The 26,945-nt window shown below is 46.7% G+C and overlaps 2 protein-coding genes and 1 non-coding gene across 16 annotated transcripts in view; all 3 read right to left on the bottom strand.

The window, feature by feature from the left end:
• The window catches only part of LOC100659162 (peptidyl-prolyl cis-trans isomerase E), a 28,242-nt gene extending 20,262 nt beyond the window's left edge, over positions 1 to 7,980 (bottom strand). Inside the window, exons 1-5 of one of the 9 annotated variants that reach the window (XM_003415517.4) lie at positions 7,923 to 7,980; positions 6,640 to 6,738; positions 4,301 to 4,344; positions 3,909 to 3,935; positions 215 to 296 (exon numbers count right to left, since the gene is read on the bottom strand). In XM_003415517.4, coding sequence (XP_003415565.1) covers positions 215 to 296; positions 3,909 to 3,935; positions 4,301 to 4,344; positions 6,640 to 6,738; positions 7,923 to 7,953 — 283 coding nt within the window. In that variant the 5' untranslated portion in view covers positions 7,954 to 7,980. Of the gene's footprint in view, positions 1 to 214; positions 297 to 3,908; positions 3,936 to 4,300; positions 4,345 to 5,177; positions 5,251 to 6,639; positions 7,845 to 7,922 lie in introns of those variants that run through there. The other 8 variants (XM_010595238.2, XM_023554567.2, XM_023554563.1 and 5 more) reach the window with 8 other exon arrangements.
• A 1,595-nt stretch (positions 7,981 to 9,575) lies between these two features.
• Positions 9,576 to 25,090, bottom strand: PABPC4 (poly(A) binding protein cytoplasmic 4). 6 transcript variants are annotated; one of them, XM_003415518.4, is made up of 16 exons: positions 24,352 to 25,085; positions 21,648 to 21,841; positions 20,609 to 20,724; positions 19,221 to 19,360; positions 18,756 to 18,850; positions 17,958 to 18,095; positions 16,984 to 17,079; positions 14,765 to 15,037; positions 14,156 to 14,243; positions 13,904 to 13,975; positions 13,311 to 13,397; positions 13,091 to 13,218; positions 11,855 to 11,948; positions 11,610 to 11,740; positions 10,886 to 10,988; positions 9,576 to 9,883 (listed from the first exon to the last, which is right to left on the bottom strand). In XM_003415518.4, the coding sequence occupies exons 1-15, from the start codon at positions 24,542 to 24,544 to the stop codon at positions 10,899 to 10,901; spliced, it is 1,935 nt and encodes a 644-aa protein (XP_003415566.1). In that variant the 5' UTR covers positions 24,545 to 25,085; the 3' UTR covers positions 9,576 to 9,883; positions 10,886 to 10,898. The 6 variants fall into 6 exon arrangements, 4 of the variants coding, with proteins under 4 accessions (XP_003415566.1, XP_003415567.1, XP_010593543.1 ...); XM_003415519.4 differs by having other exon boundaries at positions 13,856 to 13,975; XM_010595241.3 differs by lacking the exon at positions 13,311 to 13,397 and having other exon boundaries at positions 24,352 to 25,084.
• On the bottom strand, positions 16,596 to 16,729 carry LOC111752089 (small nucleolar RNA SNORA55). Its single transcript, XR_002787107.1, has one exon. It is a non-coding gene; the product is annotated as a small nucleolar RNA SNORA55 (small nucleolar RNA).
• Positions 25,091 to 26,945: the final 1,855 nt, after the last annotated feature.

Here is a 26,945-nt window from a genome sequence, read left to right on the forward strand (position 1 = left end):
GCTGGAGGGAAACAGTCTAGGTCTACATCCAAAATCAGGACTTTCACAGGGGGAGAATCTCATACTTCCTGGAGGTGCTGCATTCCTTTCTCCACTAGAAACCACTCTGTACTCTTGTCCATTTTACCACCACAGCAGGAAATAAGACAGGGAAAAAATACAACAAAGGCCCAAGTTGAGGACCTGCTGGGGAATCTGTGGTTGTTCCACTCACCTGGTCTGGAAGAGCCTTCCTTAATTCTCATTGGTTTGGCCAAATTGACACGAATTGTTCGCCCAAAGAGTTCAGATTCATTCTGAAAGATTGAAATACATCTCATCCTTTTTCTTTAATCCTATTAGGTTAAAAGAACCTCCCACTTACTTCTGAGAGGTCTCAGAGCTGCTCATGATTAATTCCAAGCCTGAGACCCTGTGCCCCGTAACAGCAGGCTAAGCACAAAACTAACCACACAGAAGCCCTGGGCCACCATATGCTTCCTTTCTGGCATGATCTTTGGATTTTAGTTCAAAGCTTTCAGAAGCTGTAAGAGTAAGTACAGTTATCAAGTACCTGAGTCCATCTTAAAAAGATCAGCTTTGTACCGAAGCCAAATGGTATCACTGACTGTAGAGGGACATTTTGATGACAGAGTAACTAACAGAGAATGTGGAACGAAGTGCAGGAATACCAAGAATAATTGATACCAGGAAAAGGTAAACTGCTGTTGTAAGGTACCATTAAGTCAATTCCAACTCATAGCAACCCAAGGTACAACAGAACGAAACACTGTCTGGTCCTGTACCATCTTCAAAATTGTTGCTATGTTTCAGCCCATTGTTGCAGCCACTCTGTCAATCCATTTTGTTAAAGGTCTTCCTCTTTTTCGCTGACCATCTACTTTACCAAGCATGATGTCCTTCTCCAGGGACCGGTCCCTCCTGATAATATGTCCAAAGTACGTGAGACAAAGTCTCACCATCCTTGCTTCTAAGTAGCATTCTGGTTGTAGTTCTTCCAAGACAAAACCAAAAACCAAACCTGCTGCCTCGAGTCGATTCCAACTCATAACACCCCTATAGGACAGAGAACTGCCCCACAGGGTTTCCAAGGAGCACCTGGTAGATTCGAACCGCCAACCTTTTGGTTAACAACCATAGCTCTTAACCACTATGCCACCAAGACAGATTTGTTTCTTCTTCTGGCAGTCTGTGGTATATTCAATATTCTTCACTAACACCATAATTCGTATGCATCAATTCTTCTTCGGTCTTCCTTATTCATTGTCCAGGTTTTGCACGCATATGAGGCGATTGAAAATACCATGGCTTGGGTCAGACGCACCTCAATCATCAAAGTGACATCTTCGCTTTTTAACGCTTTAAAGAGGTCTTTTGCAGCAGATCTGCCCAGTGCATCATTTGATTTCTTGATTGCTGATCTAAGTAAAATGAAATCCTTGACAACTTCAGTATTTTCTCTGTTTATCATGATGCTACTTACTGGTCCAGTTGTAAGGATTTCTGTGTTCTTTATGTTGAGGTGTAATCCATACTAAAGGCTGTAGTCTTTGATCTCCATCAGTAAGTGCTTCAAGTTCTCTTTGCTCTCAACAAGCAAGGTTGTGTCATCTGCGTATCACAGGTTGTTAATAAGGCTTCCTCCAATCTTGACGTTGAGTGCTTCTTCATACAGTCCAGCTTCTCAAATTATATGCTCAGTATACAAACTAGGTAAGTATGGTGAAAGGGTACAACCCTGATGCACACCTTTCTTAACTTTAAATCATGCAGTGTCCCTTTCTTCTGTTTAAACAACTGCTTCTTGGTCTACGTACAGGTTCATCATGAGTACAATTAAGTGTTCTGGAATTCCCATTCTTTGCAATGTTATTCATAACTTGTTATGATCCACACAGTCGAATGCCTTTGCATTGTCAGTAAAACGCAGGTAAACGTCTTCCTGGTATTCTCTGCTTTCCGCCAAGATCCATCTAACACCAGCAATGATATTCCTTATTCCACACCCTCTTCTGAATCGAGCTTAAATTTCTGGCAGTTCCCCATCGATGTACTGCTGCAACCATTTTTTATTATCTTCAGCAAAATTTTACTTACATGGGATATTAATGATACTGTTTGATAGTTTCCACACTCTGTTAGATCACCTTTCTTTGGAATGGGCACAAATATGGATGTCTTCCAGTCGGTTGGCCAGGTGGCTATCTTCCAAATTTCCTGGCATAGACGAGTGAGCACTTCCAGTGCTGCATCCGTTTGTTGAAACATCTCAATTGGTATTCTGTCAATTCCTGGAGCCCTGTTTTTCGCCAGTGCCTTCAGGGCAGCTTGGACTTCTTCCTTCAGTACCATCAATTCCTGATCATACGTTACCTCCTGAAATGGTGGGACATCAACTAACAGAGAACATGGAATGAAGGGTAAGAATACTTCATTAACCAAGATTAACTGGTACCAGGAAAAGGTAAGTAAACATTTCAGGCCTTTTCAAGAAAACTACAAAACGTAAGAAAAAGATTCCTTAATTTAATAAGGTTATAATTAATTATAGCTATGCCCTTGTTCTCAGAAACAAAAATACATCAGGTGCTAATTTTATTTCCAGCAGTTCAAAAAAAAATTGAATGATAACATGAAATGATAGCCTTACTTCATATTTAATAATGAAGATCATAAAGATAAAAAGGGCAAAAATACTCAAGGGTAACCCTCAAAGATGTCCACATCCTACTCCCCAGAACCTGTGAATATGTTACATTACACGGCAAAAAGGTATTAAGACTGCAAAAGAATTAAGGTTGCTATTGGCTGACCTTAAAATAAGAAGAGTAGCCTCAATTAGCCAGGTGGGCCCAAAATAATCACAAGGGTCCTCTAAATGTGGAAGAGTGGCGCAGAGTGGGAAAGACTCAACCAGCCATTGTTCCCTTTGAAGGAAGGGGCCACAAGCCAAGGAATGTAGGCAGCCACTAGAAGCTGGAAAAGGCAAAAAAAAAAGGATTCTCCCTTCAAGCCTCCAGAAAGGAGGAAGCTCTGCCAACAGTGAGATCTATTTTGGACTTCTGACCTCTAGAGCTTTAAGAAAATAAATCTGTGCTGTTTTAAGCCACCAAGTTTGTGGTAATTTGCTACAGCAGCAACAGGAAACTCATACAGGTTTCATCAACTTTCCCAATGCCTTCTCAAGGACTTCCAAATCATTTTCTTTTAAAACACTCACCTGATTAATCCTCACAGGTTTTCTCAGTCACTCTTTAGTCTGAGAGCCTCACTCTTCAAGGCTCTGTTTTTAAGTACAACCAACTACAGCAGTTCTTCACAATCACTTTCATAAACTTTATGAAACCCTTTTTCTTTTGCAAAATTCATAGTTTTCCTTGCAATCAGTTTACACTCAATTTTCAGTGTACTGCCCTAGACCAGGGTCAGCAAACTTTCTGTAAAGGTCTCCACAGTAAATATTTTAGTTTTTGCAAGCCACATACAGTCCCTCCTGTATATTCTTCTTCGTCTTTTTTTTTTTTTTAAATAACTCTTGAAAACTGTAAAAACCATTTAGCTCACAGACCATACCAAAAAAATGAATAAACAAACAGGTTGTGGGAGGTTCTGATGCATGGACCACAGTTTGCCGATCCTTGCTAGAGACACAAAACAGCCAGGGAGAACGACCAATGCAGAAGGTTGGGATTTATGCTAACATTAAATGAGGAGCGATGTCTGAATGAGAATTCATTTTGTAAGTGACCAGTGCAGAAAGAATATGTTCAAATTATGACAAATTTTTGCTTCCTATATAACTTTGACATTGTGGAAACTGAAAATCAATACACAGATGAGGGTCCCTGGAACCATAACATAGCACCAAATAACAGCTTCAGTAAAAAAACAAAGATTCTCAGGCATACCATGTTGTCAATAGCTGCTGCAGCATCCTGCCAAAAGAATGCAAAGGAAAAGTTCATGACTCAGTTCATTCTTTGTGTAGTAAGTGTTCAAATAAAAATTCAACAGCACAGCACAGGGGAAAAGACATATTCTTCCGTCCTGCCTGCCTAGATTGTATGTATTCAACAAAGAGCATATACTAACTGGCTGTCAGAGCTGGTGGTTTAAGGATGCCCACCCTGGTCACAGAGAAAAGAGAAATACGTAGCAGGCCTTCCTTCAACCAGCACTTCCTGTCTCTTTGAAACTGCCATCATCATGCCTAGAAACCCATCCAAATGGAGAGTGGCACTTTTTGTAACCAGTGACATTGGTGACACTAGTCAAATACTAAAAAGGGAAAATTTCTTACCTCTGCCAACTCAAATTCAACAAAGGCAAATCCTCGGTGCTTTTCTACAAAACAGAAATGGGCCATTAACATGTGGGGCAATAGCAGGAAAACATGCCAAATCCAGAGGCCATTTAGAAAGTAAAAAATCTTTTTAGATTTACCTTGGTTTATTCAACAATGCTTTCAGAAATATTAACACTCTTGTTTGTTTTATATAAACATAGCTAAATAATGAACTAAATTTTTAAACTCTGAAGTATTCAATTCTAGAGCTACGGAATTTAAATCTTAAGTATTTTCCACAGGGGTGGATTAACTAGTAAGCAAGGTATTCGTGGGCTTAATTGTGTTTACCTACTCATCTGTAGTGAACAATTTCACATGGCTTTTACCACAAAACAGGTGAAATTGTGCACTACAGATGAGTAAGTAAGCACAAGTAAGCCTGTCCATACCTTGCTTATTGGGTAATCTGTCCCAATCAAAAAAAAATCCAAGTATTTAGTTAATCTTTGTTTGCAAGACTTGGAAAATAGGAACAGTTTTTATCAGTTATTCATTCCAACTGAGCATCAACTGTGTATACAGCACTGGCTTTACCACTGAGTAAGGTGAATGTTCAAGAGGGGAGCACAGTCCTTGTCTCGGGAAAAAGCTAACTTAGCTGGGGGTGACCAAGTGCAAAAGGAGCTACTAACTTAGAGAATTAAGAGGAAGAAAGGCCCCAGAAAGCCAGTCTTACACTTTTATTTAAGATTTGAGGAGCTGAAGGCTCAAAGAGTTTGTCATACAAAGTTGGTAGCAGTGCTGGGTCTAAAATCCCTATTTTAGAAAATAACAAAGGATCAAATAAAAACTTGCAATGTAACTGTGGTACCAAATGAGGTAAACTCACCAAGGTGAACAGATGGCAAGGCTCCACAACTGGGGCTAAGCTTCCCTGTGCCCTCTGCTATTTAATAGCACAGCTGCCAAAAAGGGACGTCGGGTCAGCAGGTACAGCTACACAGCAGGTGGTGGGAAATAACACCCAGACCTTCCAAGATTTTGTAAAGACTATCTTCCTACTGATTCTTACTAAAGTTTTTATATTACGTGATCAGATACCAAAGCCCCCGAGTGGTTCCAATGTAAAGAGCATCTTCCCACAAATCCAACAACTGCCACTCTCTGTTTCAGCCCATACACACGCCACCATCCTGTTCTTATTGGCCTCAGAACATTCCTTCTGCATCACCAAGATCACAGTCACGTTGGCCTGCAGAGACACCTTCTGAACTCTCATTATTTGCGGTAGTTAATGTTCTATCAAGTCACCGCGAACACAGAATTAGGAAATTCTGAACCACTGCTCCTGGAGGAAATACATGGTTAAGTTCCTGCAAGTCTCTGGTCACGTCTCATCAATCGATCGATACACAGCTTTGTTTTATGTGTGTTTGTGGTTGTTGTTAGCTGCTGTCAAGTTGGCCCCTGACTCATAGCAACCCTTTGCCCAACGGAAGGAAACACTGCCGGTCTGTTGCAGATTGGACTGTTGTGATCCACAGGATTTTCACTGGCTACTTTTTGGAAGTAAATCACCAGGCCTTTCTTTCTAGTCCATCTTAGTCTGGAAGCTCTAGCGAAACCTGTTCAGCATCACAGCAACACGCAAGCCTCCACTGCCAAGGTGGTGGCTGCATATGAGGCGCAGTGGGCGGGAACTAAACCCAGGTCTCCAGCATAGATGGCAAGAATTCTACCATTGAACCACCACCATTCTCCCAACCTCCCCGCCCCACCACTGCATTTGAAAATAACTTATTTAATATATATTGTTGATTCATTAACACTGAACTCAGCAGCGCTGTAACTCACGCCTGCGTGACGTTTATTTAACACACCCATTTTCTCAGTAAGTCGCATCACAGCTTTCTTGTCCTTAGGAACACTAGAAAACACTTCAGCACTACGCTTGGGAGCCATTTTAAACAGCAAAATCACCAACAAAGGAACAAAAATGCGAAAAAACATGGCACAAAATAGACCGTGAAAAGGATACTTGCTTTCAACATGACAGCTGAAACAAGAAGGCAGACTGTCACCCTGTTCAACCTCAAATGAAAATGTGTGCATCAGACGACTCAAATTTCGTCTTTCTGCCCATGTCTGCAGATGACTACGAAAGAGCGCCATACTGACTTTGAGGTTACGAATAAATGAGCAAGCAGGCAAATTCACAAGTACGGAGTCAGTGAGTAATGCGGGCTGACTGTACGTACCAGCCATACACAGAATGCACAAAGCTTAAAATATTTTCCCAAGTTCTTCTCCTAGCATCAGGAATCTGAACATGAGATGCCAAAAGGACTTACCTGTTTCATAATCCAGAGGAATCTGAATATCTGTGATGTCTCCAAAAGGAATAAAAGCAGCATGAAGAACTTTGTCATCTACCTCCTCCGCCAGCCCACCTGCAAAGTTGCCAAGGGCCTTCTGAGCCACCGTCCTCCACACGCTGTTAGCATGACAGCCACAGGGAGGGGAAAAAAAAAGGGGTCCCTATAGTGTTCTGGGTACACAAATAAACTAGTGAGGTTCACTGCTCTCCCACCCCTCTGCAGATCCTCATCTAGCCTCGGGTTATTGTGAGTTTCTCTCTCCTCTATACAGCCACCAGTATGATTCCAAGAAAGTGTAACCGTGAGTACAGTATTCCCTGCTTACTATTTTTCAAAAGCCCCCCAGTGCCCACAGGATAAAGTCCAAATTCCTTAGCATGGCACATAAGACCTTCATAACCAGGGCCCTGCCCACCTTTCCAGCCTCTTTTCCCCTTGTTCCCCCATCTATTTGTCCCCAAAAGCCAAGCTACCTCATACCTCTGGGCTTTTACACTTGCTGCTCTCCATTAAACGGCCCTAGGTGGTACAAACGGTTTTCGCTTGACTACTAACCTAAAGGTTGAAGACTGGAACCCACCCAGAGGTGAGAAGAAAAGGCCTGGCGATCTGCTTCCCTTAAGATTACAGCCAAGAAAACCCTATGGAGCAGCTCTCTGTAACATATGGGGTCGCCATGAATCGGAGTCTACCACAATTAAAAAACAACAAGCTACCATTCAGGAAACAACCTTGCTCCCACTTTGGCTGCCTGGCTAACTCCTGATCTTTTCAAACACAGCTCCGACATCACCGCCTCCAGGAAGTTTGCCCTCACCTCTCCGGATAGAGTGGTGATTCCCCGAAATCCCTACCCTCATCATCACTATCCGTGGTACAATTCCATCATAACGCTCACCAATCCTCCCTGTGAGGCTGCTTCCGTAATACCCTGGCTGCTCTAGCAACTCTATCCTCTAAAGGCACAGGGCTGCGAAATTTGTGGAAGGAATGGGTGAAAATGTTTAGGATGTGTTCTGAGGCCACAATAACCAACGTCACCACCTATCAGGGTCCAGGATCAGAAGCGGAAGGGACTCGGGGCAGCAACGCCTTTACTTCGCGGGCGCCGCGCACATGCTGATGGGAAAAGCCCCACAGGAGAGCCGCCCCGCCGCCGGCCGCCGCCCGGGGCCGTGACTAGTCACTGCCGCTCCCAACCCAAACACAAGCCGAGCTCCGCGTGAAGACCCCACCTGGCCCCCACTACTGCTCACCCACGTAGAGCACCCTCTTGGTAGTTGCCATCTTGCTTCCCAGCTTTTCCGGCGGAAGCCAGCGCTCGGCCCGCCCCCGTCCCCCGTCCCCCGTCCCCCGTCCCCGTCCCCGCCCCCGCCCATCTGGGCCGCGACGACTGCGCAGGCGCTGCCAACGCCGGCCAGGCCCGCGGTGTATAGACGTGGCGGTCAGGATACCTAACTAGGGATGTGAAACAAAACGAGGGGCCCGTTAGAAAACAGGAACACCTGCTTTAGGCTGAGGGAACCCTGGTGGTGCAATGGTTAAGCACTCAGCTGTTAAACTGAAAGGTTAGTGGTTCGAACCTACCCTGTGGCTCCTTGGAAGGAAAAGACTGGGCGATCTGCTCCCAGATCAATTTTGGGATACATATAAAGACTACACAAGGAGCCCTGGTGGCAGAGTGAAATGCTCCACAGCTAACTGAAAGATTGGTGGTTCAAACCCACCAGCCGCTCTTTGGGAAAAAGATGTGACAGTCTGCTTCTATGAAGATTACAGCCTTGGACACCCCGTGGGGCAGTTAAACTTTATCCTACAGAATTACTGAGTCAGAATCCACTCTCTGGCCACAAGTTTGTTTTGGTTTGAGTTTATAAAGATTACGGTTTAGGAAACCCCAGGCAGTCCTACTATGTCCTCTAAGGTCACTAGATTGGACCTTTAGGGACAAATACTTAGGGTGAGACTTTCTGGAAAAGGGAGAGCCTGCCAAAAGGGCAGAGCCAGGAAAACATTCCAAGGTCAAGGTAGAAGGACAGGCTGGTAGGCTCAGAGAAAAGAAGCGTGGCTACAGGGCAGGCACTGCTGACTGGTTGACCCTGGCCAGGTTACTGTTGCTTTGAGGATTAATCACAAAACATTTGGGACTGGCACTTTTTTCCCACTGTCACTCAGGTCTATTTCCTGAGCCATTCCCACAACAGGAAACCAACCCCCAAGAAACTTTAGTGGCAGAACCTGGGCAACTATCTGCTGACCTGCTTCCAGGATAGACTAGGAAATAGAGGTGGCTGGACAACCCGAGGAGCCGTGGCGGTACAGTGGTTAAAGCCCTTAGCTGCAAACCAAAAGGTTGGCAGTTCAAACACACCAGCAGCTCGGCGGGAAAAAGACGTGACAGTCTGCTTCTGTAAAGATTATAGCCTTGGAAACCATATGGGAAAGAAAGTTCTACTCTGTTCTATAGGGTCACTATAACAAGGAATCGACAGTGAGTTTGGTTTTTTTGGTTTTGAACAAACCCCAACTGACATAGTCCAACTAACAAGCCAACTAATAAGCCTGGATTCTGAGGACCTCACCTTGTGTCCTTAGGCCACCTCCACTCTGTACCCCACAATTTCCAGCATCAGTCCCAAGGCCTACTCTGACCACACCAGACTTCTGTTCCCTGTTAAATGAGGCCAATATAAAGTTCTTACCATGACAGAATGCAATGGGACAGGATCATATTTAACAGTTCTGCAAACCTTGCTAACTCAGAATTGGTTGCTTATAAGACCCAGTAAAGGATAATAAACTATAAAGATGTTCATTTGATCCTATTAACATTTCTAAAATTTTTTCCATTGAAAACGGATTTATAGAATACAACTGTGTAGTCAGCATAACATGTGGCAGACAGGCAGTTTTATGGAGTTTTTTTCTTTATTGAGAAACTTAAGACTTGGATACATCAAATAAAACCAATTTCTAGGGGAAAAAATCAAAACCCACAAATAGAAAAAAAAGTTAACGTTGTCTGGGCTACGGCAGAACCCAGAGAATATATTCGTTTATTTGAAAAATTCTAAGTGTTTCATAATTGACCTTTTGATACAAAATGACCTATTAAATTTGCAATTTTGTGGTTCTTGATGTTGAGGTCCATAGGACAAGCTAGGAAGTTCTTCAAACTTGAGCTGAAATCCATGAGGGGTTATTTGGCTTTTGATTCCTGAAATGAAAAGCACCAACATAAATACATAATCAAAAGAATTGCTTTTAGGGACAAACAATTCACTGAAATACCTGGCTGATAATATAAGGTATCCCTAAAACAGGGTGTCTCAACCTCAGTGCTATTCACACACTTTGGGCTGGGTAATTCTTTGTTGTGAAGGGTTGTCCTGTGTGTTGTGCGAAGTTTAGTAGCATCCCTGGCCTGGACATGCCAGTAACATGTCCCCAGTTGTGACAACCAGTAGTCTGCAGACATTGCCATATGTCCACTGGAGGGCAAAATTGCCTGTAGTTGAGAACCACTGATATAGAAACTAGCTACAGTCCTAAGGCCCTTCCCAAGCCTCCTGCCACCCTCTTGTCTTGTTCATGCTTTTAATGACAGAGATCAAGGAGGCCAGGCCTCACCCAAGTCACACCCACTACCTCACCAGCTCTGGCCCTCACATGCTGTCCCCCCCGCCCCCACCTCCTTGTCTTTGCTCATTTGGTTCCTCCCCCTTTTTCCATCTGGAGGCAGCCACCAGTCCTTGTTAAAACTTCATTCACCTAAGCCCCCACAGGCAGAGGCTGAGGCTGCAGCCCCCCAAATCCAGAAATTCAGACTGGAGTACACAAGTCTGATGTGTGTTTCCCTCCCACTAGATCAAGATCCTAGATGCCAAGGCCTGTGCCCTTTGTGTTCCCAGAGCTAAGCAGTCGTCATCAAACTCAGACAAATCCTAGGAAGATAATGCTCCTTTTATGACCCATCATTATTCCAGACCAACAAAGTCGCTCTTGAGAAGGATCTGACCAGGTGATCTTTATGGAGAAAATTGTTCATTTATTCCTTAATGATTCACAACCTGTACTACTCGCTTTTCTAGATGACAGAAAATGCCCAGGTTACAGCCTGCCCAATTTATAATCAGTAGCTCTCTTTAATACTCCCATTCTTTTAAAAAGACAGTCACAAATCAAAACCATTCCAGAAAATGAAAACAGCCAAACATACGGTTTTTCCTTGTCTAAGAGGTAGCAGCAGCAACAGCGCCCACCTTCTGGGCAGCTTCTTTCTTGGCATGATGAGCCTGTAGAACCGCCACAGCTTCATCCACCTGTGAGAAATCACCAGTGGGTTGGTGGCACCTAAGGAAAGCCACTTGGCCCCCTCCCTGGTGCCCAGGCCCAGTAATGGAAGAACCAACCACAGAGATGATCTCCGAGCTTCTCCTGGTGCCTACTGCTTTCCCAAAGACCCACAAAAAACCCCAACCCATTGCCGTCGAGTTGCTTCCAACTCACAGTGACCCTACAGGACAGAGCAGAACTGCCCCATGGGGTTTTTAAGGCTGTAGTCTTTACAGAAGCAGACTGCCACATCTGACAGAGCGGCTGGAGGGTTCAAACTGCTGACTTTTCAGTTAGCAGCCAGAATACTTAACCACAGTGCTGCCAGGGCTCCTTATACCCACAGAAAACCAAACCAAGCCCACCGCTGTTCAGTAGATTCCAACCCATAGCAACCCTATAAGACAAGAGTAGAACTGCCCTATAGAGTTTCCAGGGAGCAGCTGGTGGATTCAAACTGCTAATCTTTTGATTAGCAGCCATATCACTTAGCCACTGTGAAGCAGGCCCGAAATCACTAGGCATGAGGAGTCTTCTCACTTCCGCCCCTGGGTGTCCCTCATCCTGAGCTGGGCCAGCTAAAGCCCTGAGCCCAAGCACCAGCTCACCTTGGAGCGGAGAGATTCAGGAGACTCCAGCATGTGCAGAAGCTCAGAGTTGTCTATCTCCAGAAGCATCCCTGTAATCTTTCCAGCTAGGTTTGAATGCATCGTCTGGATGAGCGGGAACAAACGTTCTCCTGTGGAAGGATGTTTACAAAAAAATCAGGCCTAATCATAGTCAAGAGTGGGTGCTAGAGTCCGGGCCAGTACCAGGTCTGGGCCCCTCTTCTTCAAGTCCGCAGGTCACTCACCCAGCATCTGTTTCTGCTCCTGTGGGGGTGCTGCGGCCAGCATGGAGGCAGTCAGGGGCTCCTGCCCCTGCACGTGGACTGCAGGCTGTGGGGCCTGGAACCAGGAGGGACAGCAGGTTAGCAACAAAGGAAAGGACACTCTTCACAATGGTGACGGTCAGGACAATCCAAACATTCAACATCTGAATGGCTACTATGTGGCATTCTTTGCTCTCAAGGAACTAATTTCAGTCCTTGGGGTCTGAGGAGAGTAGGGTCAACTACAATAAAAATGGTATGCCATTATAAGGGAAGGTGAAATTAATAAAATAAACCTACAATGCAACACAAGGATTTCCTGACATTATCTTAATTCACCCAAGGTTCCTAAAGAACTTGAAGCCTTCTTAAATAAGGCTTTTGTGTATCTGTGTAGCCTTTTCCTGAAAATCAGAGTATTCCTTTAGGATGAATTCCCAGAAGACATTGGCTCAAAGGGTGTGAATATCAAAACATTTACCATTACAACCCACATAACCTCTACTCTACCTTTTCTCACATGTTTCACTGACATGAAATGTCAACACCAGTCATAGCACTAAAAGTAGGGCCTTGTAGGCAAAAGAGATCGTTGCACAGCATCAAGTCCTGGAAACCTTAAACTTAGACTGCTTCGGGCAGGAGGATGAAAGAGCAATCTACTAAGCAGCTGATGGGCCTGAAGGCTGAATGTGGCTCCTCCACAGCAAACTTCTCAGCCCTGAGACAAATTTGTCACAGCCTGGCTCACCTTTAGGGACACAGCTCTAGAGACAGCAAGTCCCAGCTTAGAAAATCTAAGATCTGAAGCTGAACTTGCCATTTGTAAGGCTGTGGTCTTTCCTGCTTTAATGTACCTGTCATGTTGCAGAGCACCTAAGAATCAAATAGGCCAATGGATGTGAATTTCACCTGGAAGCTCAAAAGCTGAGCACGTGTATATGTGCATATATATATACACACACACATATGTACATACGCCATAAAAATAAAAAGCAGCAAAACACTTAGCAGAATTTGCATTTATATCTGTGTTTACTTTTATCAAGCCCCTTCTCTTCCTCAAGGGCAGAGACAGTGCTTGATGAATCCACCACAGGGCACAGTGCCCTGACACATAGCAGCACCTGATACCTGCTGAAGGAATCAAAGCAAAGCATCATTCAAATCAAGTGGAAGCGAGAAAAATGCCTGTGCGTTCTGTGTGGTGGACCTTACCTGCAGAGGCTGCATGGCGGGATGAGGGCTGCGGACACTGGAGGCGTATTTGTATGGTGCCACAGCCCGAGGAGCAGCAGCTGCAACAGCAGCCCGAGGTGCTAAGCTCTGAACAGCTGTGGGAACACCTTAGGGAAAAACAAACAAAATTAAAGCCCATCGGTCTGGGCAAAGGCCCGGAAAATCCCATCTTTCCCCATCTGTGTGCATCCAATACCACCTCCAGACTGGCAGCTGTCAGTCAGCCCTTGCTGGGCGGCACCAGCCCCACCAAAGTCCATAGCCAAGCGGTCCGGGCACTCAGACCCTACAACAGACCAGCAAATGCACATCAGTGTTGGCGGCAGATGTCCAACTGGCCACGTCCCACGGAAGGAGCAATTCCAAAGCATGGTCACGCAACAATCACACACGGGGCCACTACTGCTACTTGGAAGAGCCAGCCAATAACATAAAACTCTTTTCACATCTCGGAAAACACATCTATTCTGTAAAAAGCCGTTTCCTTGAATCCCCTGGAAGAACAGCCTGCCTCCATAGCCATCCAGCTCGCACACCTCTACAGTCCATCTTTTTCACATAGGAGTCACCAATGAGCGAGAGATGTTAAAGCAACACTCCTAGAACTTCTCTGCACCTGAAGTACCTACCTAAGCACACAACTAAAACTACAGAACCAGGACTCAAAAAACACTGACTAGGCTGAGCCTAGTCATCCTGACTCCCTCCTCCCCGGGCAATGCTTCTCAAGGCCAGGTTGCTCACCGACTCTCTGAGCGGTAGTAGGGAGGCCACGAGAGGCCGGAGCATTACCAGTTGGAGCCAGATGGCGAAGAGCTGGACGAGGCCCAGACTGGCGTATAGCACTTGGCATTCCTTGGAAGCCTGGTGGAAAAGGACCAAAAAAAAAAAAAAAACTGCACATCACTGAAAGCCTGTGAAGGTAGGACCTAGGCATTTTCCTTTTTTAAAACACCTTTCCCTGGCGGGTAGCAAGGAGGAAAGACAGGGGACCCCAAAATAGTTATATCCTAGACGATGAAGTCATTGCTCCCCACCACCTACCTTGAGGTCTCCCACCTTGCTGCCAGCGTGGATTAGGCCTCATCTGTGCTAGTTGGTTAGGTGTGTAATACGGAGGTCTTCCCTGAGCCTGTAACAGAATACCCAAGCCCTTTTATTCTAAGGATCTTAACCCACACTAGGGCAGTATTCTCATCTCACTTTCAGGCCTCAGGCTATTCAGAATAGAGGCTTTTTGCTGTACGTTCAGTTAGAGGGGACTGTCTTTTTCTGCCTCTGCCTGTGCACGTGCCTCACTTACAAGAGAGACCGGCTCGTGGAAAAATCCTTCCTCATTTTATTTGAAGGGTCTTTACTGGAAACCCTGGTGGCACAGTGGTTAAGTGCTATGGCTGCTAACCAAAGGGTCAGCAGTTCAAACCCGCCAGATGCTCCCTGGAAACTCTGTGGGGCAGCTCTACTCTGTCCTATAGGGTCGTTATGAGTCGGAATCGACTCAGTGGCACTGGGTTTGGTTTAGTTTTTGGTTTACTGACATTCTAAAAGTCTAATACCAGAAAATCACTGCCCCTCCCTCCCCCCCCCAACCCCAGGCTCCAGGAGCAGTCACTAGGCAGGTTCCAAAGAGCCATGAGCATCCAGCAGACCCACCTGTGGAACTGCTGGCACGAAGTAACCACCAGCTGCAGGCTGAAACTGATTTAAGATGGCGTTGGCAGGGAGTGCTCTCATTCCTGCCACCCGCTGCATATACTGGTTGGTCAGGTGAGCCTTTCTCTCTTCCTTCCTCTGGGCCAGGGCAACGTACAGTGGCTTAGAGCCCACAATGCGTCCATTCATCTCAGTGACTGCTTTGGTTGCCTCTTCAGGGGATGAGAAGCAGACGAAGCCAAACCCTTTGCTTCTCCCATCCTCTAACATCACCTACCAAACAAGAGCAGCTACTTAAGGAAAAGTTGTATGTGTGTGGGGGTGGGGGGGGGCGGCAGTGTTAGAAGGGCATTTATTTCAGAAGAGCTAGAAAATCTGGGCTCTGTTGCAAAGCAGTTCCATGTCTGGGTCAGGGATTCTCGACCTTGACCCAGGATGTACCCCAGACTAATGAAGTCACAACCTGAGGGTAGAACCTAGGCATTCTAGGTGATTCTGAGGTTCCCAGACACTACAATATGGTTAATGGTTGAACCAGGAACACACAAAAAAAGTTTCCTGATGCCTAGAAATGTAGCTACCCACCACTCCATACATCCACAAGAGATCTTGACATTAGCATCAAACGACTGTAGAACTCATCTGCTGGAGACATGGCGAACAAAACTTTTCCCAACTCTTAGCAACGTTAGGATATGCCTTTGAAATATCACATGCAGGCAGGAATTATGGAACCCTAGAGTCACCACTGGGTGCCACCACTAATTCAACGGGAACAACAATACAGGAATACAGCTAGGTGGGAGACAGGCAGCCTGGGTTCTAGTCCCAGCTCTGCTTTTACCAAGCTGTATAACCTTGACAAATCACTCACTTTCCCCCCTGAGCCTCAACTTTCGTGTTAAGGCAAATAGCTACAAAGCCACAGGTCTACTGGTTCAGATACTCTTTTTCAACATAGAAATTAGTCACTAATGGCTCTTTCCTTCACCTGAAAAAGCAATCACTTTCCGTGACCTACCTCCTAGAAGCAATGAAAGCACAATGAATGTGTGCTTAGCATCATTTTGTGTCTTAGCTCATTACTTGGAGAGTCTCTTGAAGCTGAGGACATGAACCTAAAGACATATATTCAGCGCAACAACTCTATCAAGTGGTGAGATGGGCCAGCAACACAATGTTCTTGAAAATGGTGCTATGATTATGATGTGGCTCTTTTACTATCTTCTTGCAAAAACCAGCTAGACTACTAAGCTAATAATCAAGGAAAGACTATCACTCCCTGCCGTGATGGGAGGCCAGTTAAGGGCACGGTAAGAGGGAGGGGCAAGGAACTGGGGGGAGCCCACAAGGTTGGCTTGTGCCTCTGGTCAACTCTCCCTACTGCAACTGACAAGCTTCCTTTGCACAACAGCCCTAGGTTCTGAGCCAGCATAGATCAGGGCTGAGGCAGGGCCCCCACACCTTTACCAGCCCACCCCAGCCTTTCTCGTCACCCAAAGGACTTCATAAAGTCTGCTACACCTTTGCCGCCAGGACTAGCACTGCATCAGGCCATGACCCAAAACTTTCAGATGCCATCAGTTTCTGTCACACTCCCAAATGCCAAGGACACTCAGTACATTATCCTCATATAACCAACATTCTCTTGCTCAAGAACTCCAATCCCTTACCTTTAAAATGGAATAGTTATCAAAGAAAACCAAGCAATGCCGCACTTGCAAAATCACATGGAAAAACAAACTTTCCACCCTCCTTGTCCTTCTTAAACGAAGTGGAAGTTCCCAACCTGGCTCCAAAGTCTTCAAAACCCCTTCCTTCTCAGAGAGGAGAGTGTGGCAGAGTTGTAGAGACAGGCCCCAAGACAAATGCGAACAACCCGTCTGGATTTCCTCTGCTCGTGTTGTAGCACCGTCTGTCCCCACACCAGCACGAGGCAGCAGAGAATGGGAAAGATTCAGGTGCTCCGGGGGGTTGGCAAGGAGCGGATGGGTCAGATACAACCGCATGTCCCTGTGTTTGGGAGAAATGTCATTCTCCAGCGCACACACGCTGATAGGTAACTGAATGCAAGGAGTGTGCTGAAATAATGCAGTAGCTACTCTCAGCAGTGAGCACAATTTAGATCCTATTCCTTCAAGGAAACAACAAATGCCAATAAACCTCTAAAGGACTACTACATCTCTGCTTTCAGTCCCCAAATCTCAGCATTAAAGTACCTTAGCGCTCGTGATTGACCCAAAAGGAGAAAACTCTTTCCTCAACTTCTCATCATCAATGGTGTCATCCAAGTTCTTGATATAAAGGTTCACCCCCTGAAAGAGAAGGAGCACTGTTAATGGCACTTCTGTACTCTATACACCCCGTAAGACAGTGGTTGTCAAAGTGTGGTCGACAGACCAGCACCCATCAGTATCACTGGCAACTTGTTAGAAATACAAATTCTCAGGCCAGACCCCAAACCTAATGTATCAGCAACTGTGGGGCTGGGGCCCAGTGATCCACATGCTAACAAGCCCTGCAGGCTTGAAGTTGTGAAACCACTTCCCTAAGACTAACATTATCATTAGTGCAGTTGGATGTCAGCTTTCCCCACAGCTGCTCTGGCTGACCTGGTCTTCCCTTAACTCCCGCAGAGTCCACCATTCCAAATAAAGGGGTACTAAAATCCTGGTGGTATAGTGGTTAAGTGCTTTGGCTTCTAACCAAAAGGTCAGCAGTTCAAATCCACCAGGCACTCCTTGGAAATTCTATGGGGCAGTTCTACTCTGTTCTACTGGATGGCAACAGGTTTGGTTTTGGCTTATTTAAGGGACCCTGGTGGTGCAGTGGTTAAGAGCTAAGCTGCTAACCAAAAGGTCAGCAGTTCAAATACAGCAACGGCTCTTTAGAAACCCTATGAGGCAGCTATATGATCAGATTTGACTCCATGGCAACAAGTTTGGTTTTTTTGTTATTTAAGTACAAGGGGCCCACATGTCCAGGAGCAACAGGCTGAGTCTCCCTTCTGTCCCTGTTTTATAGCCACTGTCATATCTGGTAGGTGTATTCTCTTAAACCTAACGCTCTTGGGAGAAAGGCTAGGAAGAGCAGACCCCAAACCCCCAAAGAGAACACCTGCTAAACATAAAGGTGCTGTGCAAATATTTCATAGTAAATCCTGTTAGTAGGCTGGGCCAAGACCACCTCTCACCTGATAGCGACTAATTCGCTCCTGTTTCAGCTGCTCAAATTTCCGTTTTAACTCAGCCTGCCGTTCAACTTTCTTCTGTGCACGGCCTACGAAAATGACTTTCCCACTGATTTCTTTTCCATTCATCTCTTCCACAGCCTAGAAAAGAAATGCTTGTCCTTAGATCAAGATGTGAATAAAAGCAGGGGGTCCGGAGATGCTCTGAAGGTCTAGAAGTCCCACCAATTATTCTGGGGCAAAGAAATCTTTCTTACAGGGCTTATAACTAATTTCATTCCATCTCTGAAGTCTGCTAAACAAATCCAAACCTCCTCATCTGTAAAGTGGAATTAATATTTAAGTGGGTTGTTGGTCCAAATATAGGAAAAAATAGTTATCACATAAATACAAGTACGGAAAAGATGAGCCTAGGTTTATACTCTGGCTGTCACTCAACTTCTCTTTTGTGGATATTAAGTGAGGTAAGACAGATCAAGGGCTTAGCACACAATACTCTGCCAGTAATCAAAGCAGCAACTCTGAGCCTTAGTTCCCTCACCTATGAGTGGGAACAAACCCTTGTCCTGTTCTTTCAACCCACAGGGCTGGAGAGCTGATAGCTGAGGACACATGGATGTGCCAAGTACTTCGAGAAGAGTTAAATGATATTAACATATGGAATCACTCAGGTAATTCCAGAGCAAGGTAACTGCAGCCGCAACTAGATACTCTGACCAGTCCGGCTCCATTGGCTGTGCTGACAAGGCCCTGCCCCCACACCCTGGGGCTGCCGCCTACAAACACTGGTGGTACTCTCACCTTATTGGCATCTTCATGTTTTTCGTAACTCACAAAGCCAAAGCCTTTGGATTTCCCACTGGGATCTCTCATCACCTTGACACTTAAGGTCTTACCTATTACCAAAGGACAGAACTATTAGTAACACCATCTCTCTACCACAGCTGAATGAGAGAATGCTTCTAGGAACCCACTTGAAGCCAACCTCTTGCTGAACCCACATGGCCTCAAAGACAGAGAGGCACCACACCTGGCCTTCTAATTAACTCCAAGCAGCTGAGAGGGCCTTGGGGGATGAGATGAAGTAGGAAGAAGTCAAGAGACAAGGCCTGGGGTCTATTCCTATCTACCTTGTGATCTTTGTCATGCAAGGTATTTTACTTCTGGGCCTGGGTGCCCTCATCTCTTAAATGAGTAAAAACAGACAGGATTCCAGGTCTGGAGGACAATGAAAGGAGACACGTGGAGCAAAGGATCCTAACTTACCGAACTGGCTGAACAGCTCTTTCAGACTCTCATCATCCACCTCTTCCCCAAAGTTCTTGATATAAACATTGGTGAATTCCTTAGCTTTGGCTCCAAGCTCTGCTTCCCGCTCTTTGCGTGACTTAAATCTGCCCACAAACCTAAAAAGAAACCATGAAAACCAGTGATCACCCTGAAGGACCAAATATTATTTCCAGGGGCCCGAAGGAATGTGGGTTAAAGGCTGAGAGGAGATGTTAACACACAAGTCCCCATCCAACCACCAAAAAAGCAAGCTCAGAGATGCCCCAACTCCCCAGCAGAAAGCGACAGGCAGGACTTTCCTGCAAGGACCAGTCCCAGGGCTCCTGGCTCAGACCAGGGCTACTCCTACCACATCACACTGCCTTCGTGAAGGAACCTGAAGACCGTGTTTTTAAAACGTTCATTTCTGTGCATCTATGTAAATGCATAGAAAAGGTCTGGAAGGATACAAACCAAACTGTTAACAGTGGTTAATCCTAGGAGGAGTGAGATTGTTGGCGTGAATTAAGAACTACCCTTCGCTGCTTTAGTCATTTTTAGCTTTGTTTACATTTAGTAAGAAAATGTATTCATATACTGCAAAAATTTTAATCTTTCTTTCCAGTGACACCTGTGAAACACAGATTGCTGGGCACATAGACATTTATCAATACAACCCACCCGCTGATCTGTTCAACAGCACAAAGGACAGATAGGATTTTTTGTTTGTCAATGACAAGACTTACTGCCCCCATCTCCTCTCCCCAGTGTTAAATTTCCCCTCTGTTCACTCTGTAATAACCACACCAAAACAATAAGGTCTGCTATGAACAGTGTCTTCTGCAACAGGATTTTTCACTGTAACTGAATTAAGCATTACTGTGGAGCCAGCCCTGTATTAGAAGGCCACTGAGTCATTAAGTTAGGAAACGTAGCTCTAGAGGGACAATTTGGCATCGCCGACTAGCAAGTGACCCATGGACAGACTTAAGTCATAGGAAGGCCAAGGTCACATGGCTAGTATACAGCACCTGGTCAGTCCAGGGCCCTCTCCACTCTGCCGCTGGCCAAGACCCCTGCTCAGAGTGGGCTTAGAGCTGCCTTCCAGCCAGCCCCAGGTGCAGATGCTCACAAAACCCACAGATGAATGCCGTTAAGGGAGAGGCGGCAGGCAGGCCATGGCATGGGCAGGAAGCCCACCTTGGCGAGTCAAAAGGGCTGCCACAGCTTGGGCAGGGAGACTCACCAGCCCTGGAGTGGAGAGGTAGGAGCAGGCCACACTTGGGCCGAGAGAACCAGTAGCCGCCTTGTGTGTGCCAGTTAATACCGAGGTGGGGCCACGGCTGGCTCATGCGATGGTTGTTGCTCCGGACTGGGACACTCACACTTTGCGGTCATTGAGGAGCATGCCATTCATCTTCTCGATGGCCTTGTCGGCAGCCTCTTGGGTCTCGAAGTGGACAAAGGCATAACCCTTAGAGCCGTTCTCATCACACACCACCTATCAAAGACAAAGCGGGCCATTTTAGCACCACTGGCCAGCTACAGAGAGGTGAGAACCTCATGGTCTCCTAGTCAGGGGTCTCCTGTGTTTTGAGAGGTCTCTAGCCCATCTATGGTCAAAAGGTAGCAGAGGTAAGACACTTAGCACAGTGCCAGACATCTAGTAAGTGCTCCATCTACAAACGAAAGCTTCTAACGGGCTGCTTCTTACTTTCACTAAAAAACATTTAGAGATCGGGTGCAAACCATAGTGCTGCAGAAAGATGAGCTCTTTTCCAGGCCCATGATGGAATTTCGGTCTAGCGTGAAGTCAGATGCACACACACAGCTATGGTGGCACAGTGGTTAAGTGCTCAGCTACTAACCAAAATGTTGGTAGTTCAAACCCATCAGCTGCTCCGCAGGAGAAAGATGTTGCAGTCTGCTCTATGAGGGCAGTTCTACTCTGTCCTATAGGGTTGCTATGAGCCAGAATTGACTCGATGGCAATGGTTTTGGTGAAGCCAGACATGTAAATAACCACACAACAGCTTTACAAAGCACCTCACACAAACAGGTGTATAGAGAGGGAAGTGGGAAACATGTTTGCTTCCAAAATGATTACGTAAAACTTCCTGGAGCCCAAAGACACATCTCTGGTCCTCCCCCTCCCCCCCAAAAAATGTGAGGCCTTCCAAAACTAGCAACCCGGGAGGAGTTTTCAGGCCGAGAGAAGAATAAAGGCACAAAAGCACCTATCAGACCATAATGAGTTGTGGCACTAGATTATCGACAAGGAACTCGTAGGATGCAGAACCATTTCCAGCATTTTGAAAATTACCGTTCTCTGTTGCCCAATTCCAAGGCACTTCCCCTTCTGGTATTTATCATGTATTCAAGACTCAATACTTGTTCTGCTAAAATCGTTTAATCAGTGTTTACCTTGCAGGATAGAATGTTTCCAAAAGCAGAAAAAGTATCATAAAGTGCTTTGTTATCTATGGATTTGTCCAGGTTCTTGATGAAGACATTTCCCACGCCAGATTTTCTCAAAGAGGGATCCCTTTGTGACCACATGATTCGGATTGGCTTTCCCTTAATCACATCAAAGTTCATGGTGTCCAGGGCCCGCTCCGCTGTAAGAGAAACACATTTCAGTCAAGGAATATAAATCCTTATCCTCATGTAAGTGACTATCATAAGTTACTCCAGGCCTTTTCAAGGTAATCACTCTGATAAAAAGGCAACTCTATTAAAATTAAAGGGCATCAGATTTCCCTAGCCCAATTTGTTACCGAGAGTAGAATAAGTTTTTTTTTTAATCACTCTACCTCATGACAGAAAGTCTCGATCCTTTCTGGGTCTGTGTCCTTGCTGGGTAAGGGGGTTAAGCAGGATAATCTAAATGGCTTTGTGGCATCAAGTTCAAACTTACCTCACATTTGACGAGGCTTTATCATTTGTTAAGAGACTTGCCTTATCAGGACAAAAAAGGATGAAACCGCCAAACCCTTCTGTCTAGCCCAGCAGTCCAGCTAGGCCCTGCACCTAGTGGTTCCCAGGTCTTCTGAATCTGGGCATTTGAGGGGTGCTCAGCTGGAGCCCTGGTGGCACCGTGGTTACGAGCTACTGCATGCTACGGCTGCTAACCAAAAAGGTTGGCAGTTCGAATCCACCAGCTGCTCCTTGGAAACCTTATGGGGCAGTTCTACTGGTCTATAGGGTCACTATGAGTTGGAATTGACTTGACAGCAGTGGATCTGGTCTGGACTGCTCAGCTGAACAGTAACCTGAGCTCTATGCAATTCCAGGATTTCAACTGCCCAGGTGCCCAATCACACTTCAGTTCGTCATCCAGTGCCTTGGGACCTTTCCTCAGTTTGGCAACCAAGTCGATGTTTGCACCATGGAGACCATGTAAAGGACCAGAAGTAAAAATAAGCTGCCAGCCAGGAACCCTTTTCTTCACTGGCAGCAACAAGGACACCCAGACCTGATTTACAGCACAACCTCACAGCAGTGACTTCCCTAATGCAATGACATCACCTAGAACTTCCTCCCTGAGGGGATTCAGACAGGGCTAGAGTGAGGGAGCTTTCTCCTGTCTTGCAGAATCAACTCCCTAATTTCTCCCCTCCAGAAGTTCAGCGTCCAGCCAGCCAAAGGAGTATCTTCTTTTCCCTCGTTATTTCCAACCACACTCTTCAGTTAAGGCATGGAAAAGGGAGACAAAGGACAGGAAACGTCCAGGTACAGGAGAGTCGGCTGCGAGGATTATGTGAAACCCATGCCTGGGACTCATTTCTACACGACTCCTCTCTATTTCACGTGAGCACTGCAGAAGGCAAGTCGGCTTAGTCTGACAAATCTGGCTGTCTTATTTATAGCAGGGAGAGGTCCTGCAGAGGTATGTGTTGGCAGACACACTGACCAATGGCTTCTGCTACTATCTCTAAGTGACAGTACTTTTGTTCAGAAGAGCCAAGAAGGCAGGCCACGGCTAGTGAATGTACCCACTACCCCTCCCCCAGAAAGGCCACACTGAGCTACCTTCTTTGTGCTCCTGTGGCCCCAGACAGAACTCAGCTCAGAAGGCAAGTCCAATTCCCCCGTCTCAGCTGCATCCTGGGCAAGTTACACTCTCTGCCTCGTGAACAGTGAACCAAGGAGGGACTCTGCCACAGAATAGTTCATTTCTCTCTGTAATGGTCTCTGCAGTTGTTCCCTCTTAGTCTGGAGTCACGTGCAGCCCCTGATTAGGTTTCCTCTTGCCTCACTCCTGCCAGCCTGCAGCATACCTCTCCACTGCTCCAATCTGGGGCAGGCAGAGCACTGCACTGGGAGTCCCAACTTAGCCTCCAATTGCTGATCCTTTTCCTTCACAGAAGTCCTATTTCCTTCAGATGGCATGAAGTGGAAGTGTCAATCACTGTGCAGAGGGAAGGTGATAATGCTCACCAGCCCCAGCCCCCAGCCCAGTGAAACTTCAGGTGGCACTTTCCCAGACTAACTGGTCACCATTGTGGGCAAAGAACTCTTCCACCTCAGTGGCAAACATGCAGACTGGGGAGCTGACCTGGCACTGGCTGCACATGCAACTCTGGGGACACTAATACAAATCCCCGCACAGAACTGCTCCCTGGCTTTCTATCTGCCCTGAAGAGCCCTTATCGGCCAAAACTCAAAGGGTTCAGGCCAGGTCAAGGGAGGAGGAGAGGCCAGCAGTTCTGCAACCTCAAGTTTTTGCAGGAAATTGTATTTCAATCGCCCTGCTTTTTTTGGTGGGCATGTGAGGGGCACAAGCCCATAGTCACTGACCAGGCAGATGCTTTAACAGTCCAGTCCCACTGAGCAGAACCACACACACAGTAGAGTGACAGTGGCTTCACTCTTTATGCAGTCTTCCTGGGTTCCAACCCTACCTCCACAACTTATTAGCCCAAGGTCACCCAGTTAGCAAGTGATACTAGCAACTCCACCCATAAGATGACAGGCTCCGCGTTCTTAACCCTTACAGGAGGCTCCCACTACTGGCTTTTGGGGCAACATGCTGCCTTGATGCCCCTCTCCGTGGAGGTAGGGACTTGCCTAGATAAGTCCCAGGGTTCCCTGAGGTCCCAATTTCGTAGGCATAGCTTCTACTTACCGTCAGCCGGCTGCTGGAAGTTGACGTAGGCATAACCCAGGGAGCGGCGGGTGATCATATCGCGGCAGACCCGGATGGACAGCACAGGCCCCGCAGGACTGAACTTTTCATACAGCATGGCCTCGGTGACGTCCGAGTGCAGGTCACCCACGTACAGGGAGGCCATGGGGTAGCTGCTGGCTGCAGCGTTCATCTCCCCGCCCCCCACCACACCGAGCCCCGCCAGGAGGACTTCTTCTAGGGATCACCACAGCACAAAAGGGGCTCTTCTCGGAGCCGTGGCTCGCGCGGCGGCTCACAGGTGGCAACAGTGAAGCCAAGGAGCGTTGGAGTAGGCTCAGATACACAGAAGACGGAAAACAGGAGTTCAGGGACAGCTCATAGAAGACTCTGCAAAACCTCAGACAAAAGGCGCTCAAAACAATATGGCCCTCCCTGGGAGTTTGTAATTTGCAGCTGTCCTGGTTTGAACCTCCAAATTTCAAAAAAAAAATATTAAAATGGGGAATCCCCTTCCGAATTCTAAAAATTCTTCAAGAGGCAACCAAATGCTGCCCACAGCGGCCTTCGGGAGACGCGTTTCTCTATAAATATAGGCCCCGGGCTCCTGGCGGTTTAGGATTACAACAGCCAGGAGAAGAGGGAAACAAAATATTTGTCGGTGCCGACTCGGCAAGCCCCAGGCGGGCGTGCGTGCGCGCGCGCAGCCGCCTCCCACGCCGGGCTCCGCGAAGGGCAGCGCGGACACGTGGTGCGCCGGGGAGGCCGGCCCGCGGGGGGCGAGGGCTGCCGGCGGGGCCGGGCGGGCGCCGAGGTTGCCACGCGGCGCGCGCGGACGGGCAGGGCCGGGCGGCGGGCAGCACGGTCGGACGCACGAGGGTCAGAGCGCAGGCGCGTGGACGATGGCAGGCCCGGGCAGGCGGCGGGCAGGCGGGCACGGGCTGCTCACCACGGGACCGACAGACGGAGGCGGACAGACGCCAAAGTGCGGCGGCGGGCGAGGGGCAGGCCGGAAGCGTGCAAAAGTGACTTCCCTGCGGGTGCTCCGAGGAAGATTCGCGTATTCTTTTTTTTTTAAGATTTTTAAAGCGTTTCCGTTTTTTTTTTTTTTATCTTTTTTTCTTCAGGCTACTGGGCCCGAAAACAACGTAGACAGCGGCGACCCGGGGCGGAGAGAGGCGGCCAGCGGAGCCACCGCTCCATTTATACCCGCCCGCCCCGGGCGCTGCTGGTCGAAGGGCGCCTCGCGACCTGGGCGCAGCCGTGCCCGCCCACTCGGCCCGGGGGCCCGAGGCGGGGCGGCCACGCGAGAGCTACCCGGCGGCCGCGCGGCGCCACAGCGGCCCCTAGCGCGTGGAGGACCGCTCCCGCTCCGAGCTTTCACCAACCCCAAGGGCAACTTTTCATAATAAATAGATTATAGCCCCTCCCCACATCATCCGGGAATGGAATCCATAGATAATTTAACCACCCATGCGCATAACGTTTAAAAATCAATGTATTGCCTAATTGCGAAATTAAGAAGAAATAACAATTTATAATTTAAAAAATAGGTTCAATATGTAAATGTTTGGTCCAGAATACATGAGAATATATACTGAGTTCTCATAATTCTAGGACTTAAATGTAGAGTCGTTGGCAATGCTACAGCTAGAAAGACTTGCTTCCATGGGTGGTGTGATTTTCTGAAAAGAACAAGCTTTAGTACAGCGTCAATAAGACAAAACTCAATCACTCTTTGATTTACGTGGTAGTGGCGTGTCTGAAAATTTAGTTTACATTTAAGAGTGCAAAAATACTTTCTCTGTAAAAGAGGTTAGTATCTAGACTTAGATAATTATAAAAAGACTTTTCATCTGCATGAGGGTCTGTTAGGTCATTGAAAAATCATGTGGGATATGGAACGATTCTGCATCATGTGATACTGTCTCCATGCATTGCAAGCTACAGTGAAACCTGTGAGATCCAGAACTCGATGGAACTGCCTTGTTTTTATGAGTCTCACAAGCTTTCCACCTTTGACAGGGTGCAGTCTTACCACTTTTTTATTGCTCTCTGTTAGTGGAAAATATTTGAGTTTTCCTTCTCTGACAGGTGTCTGCCGTACACAGGTTCTGACTTTCTCAGGCTTTACTGTATATAGCAACCATTCCTCCATAAGTACAGGGAACTCCTTTCCCCATCATTATGACAACCAAAAACAGAAATTATCAGTAGGTGCACACACTCTTGCATTGAAACTGTAAGTCAATGAATATGTAAGATGAATGTAAACTGATGTAAGTAAAGAAATGAAAAAACATATATACTCATTTGTTGAAATAAATAGTTAATCATGGCCTTGTCTATGCCAATGCTGGAGATAGGTGCTGGGGGATACCATGGGAGTCAGGGCAGTGGGAGTCCCTCTCTTCCTCATGGAGTTTATATTCTAGTGTATTAAATCAAGAAACATTTATGAAGTGCTCCTTCTGTAGATAGGTACTGTCCTTAGCAAAGCCTTCCCAGACCACCCAGTCTACAGTAGCCTACCACTGTCATCTATGACACTATCCCGTTGGCCTGTTTTCAAGGCATTTATTGTTGTTAGTTAG

The sequence above is a fragment of the Loxodonta africana genome, chromosome 3 (genome assembly GCF_030014295.1).
Source record: "Loxodonta africana isolate mLoxAfr1 chromosome 3, mLoxAfr1.hap2, whole genome shotgun sequence".
In the NCBI taxonomy this organism is placed as follows: domain Eukaryota; kingdom Metazoa; phylum Chordata; class Mammalia; order Proboscidea; family Elephantidae; genus Loxodonta; species Loxodonta africana.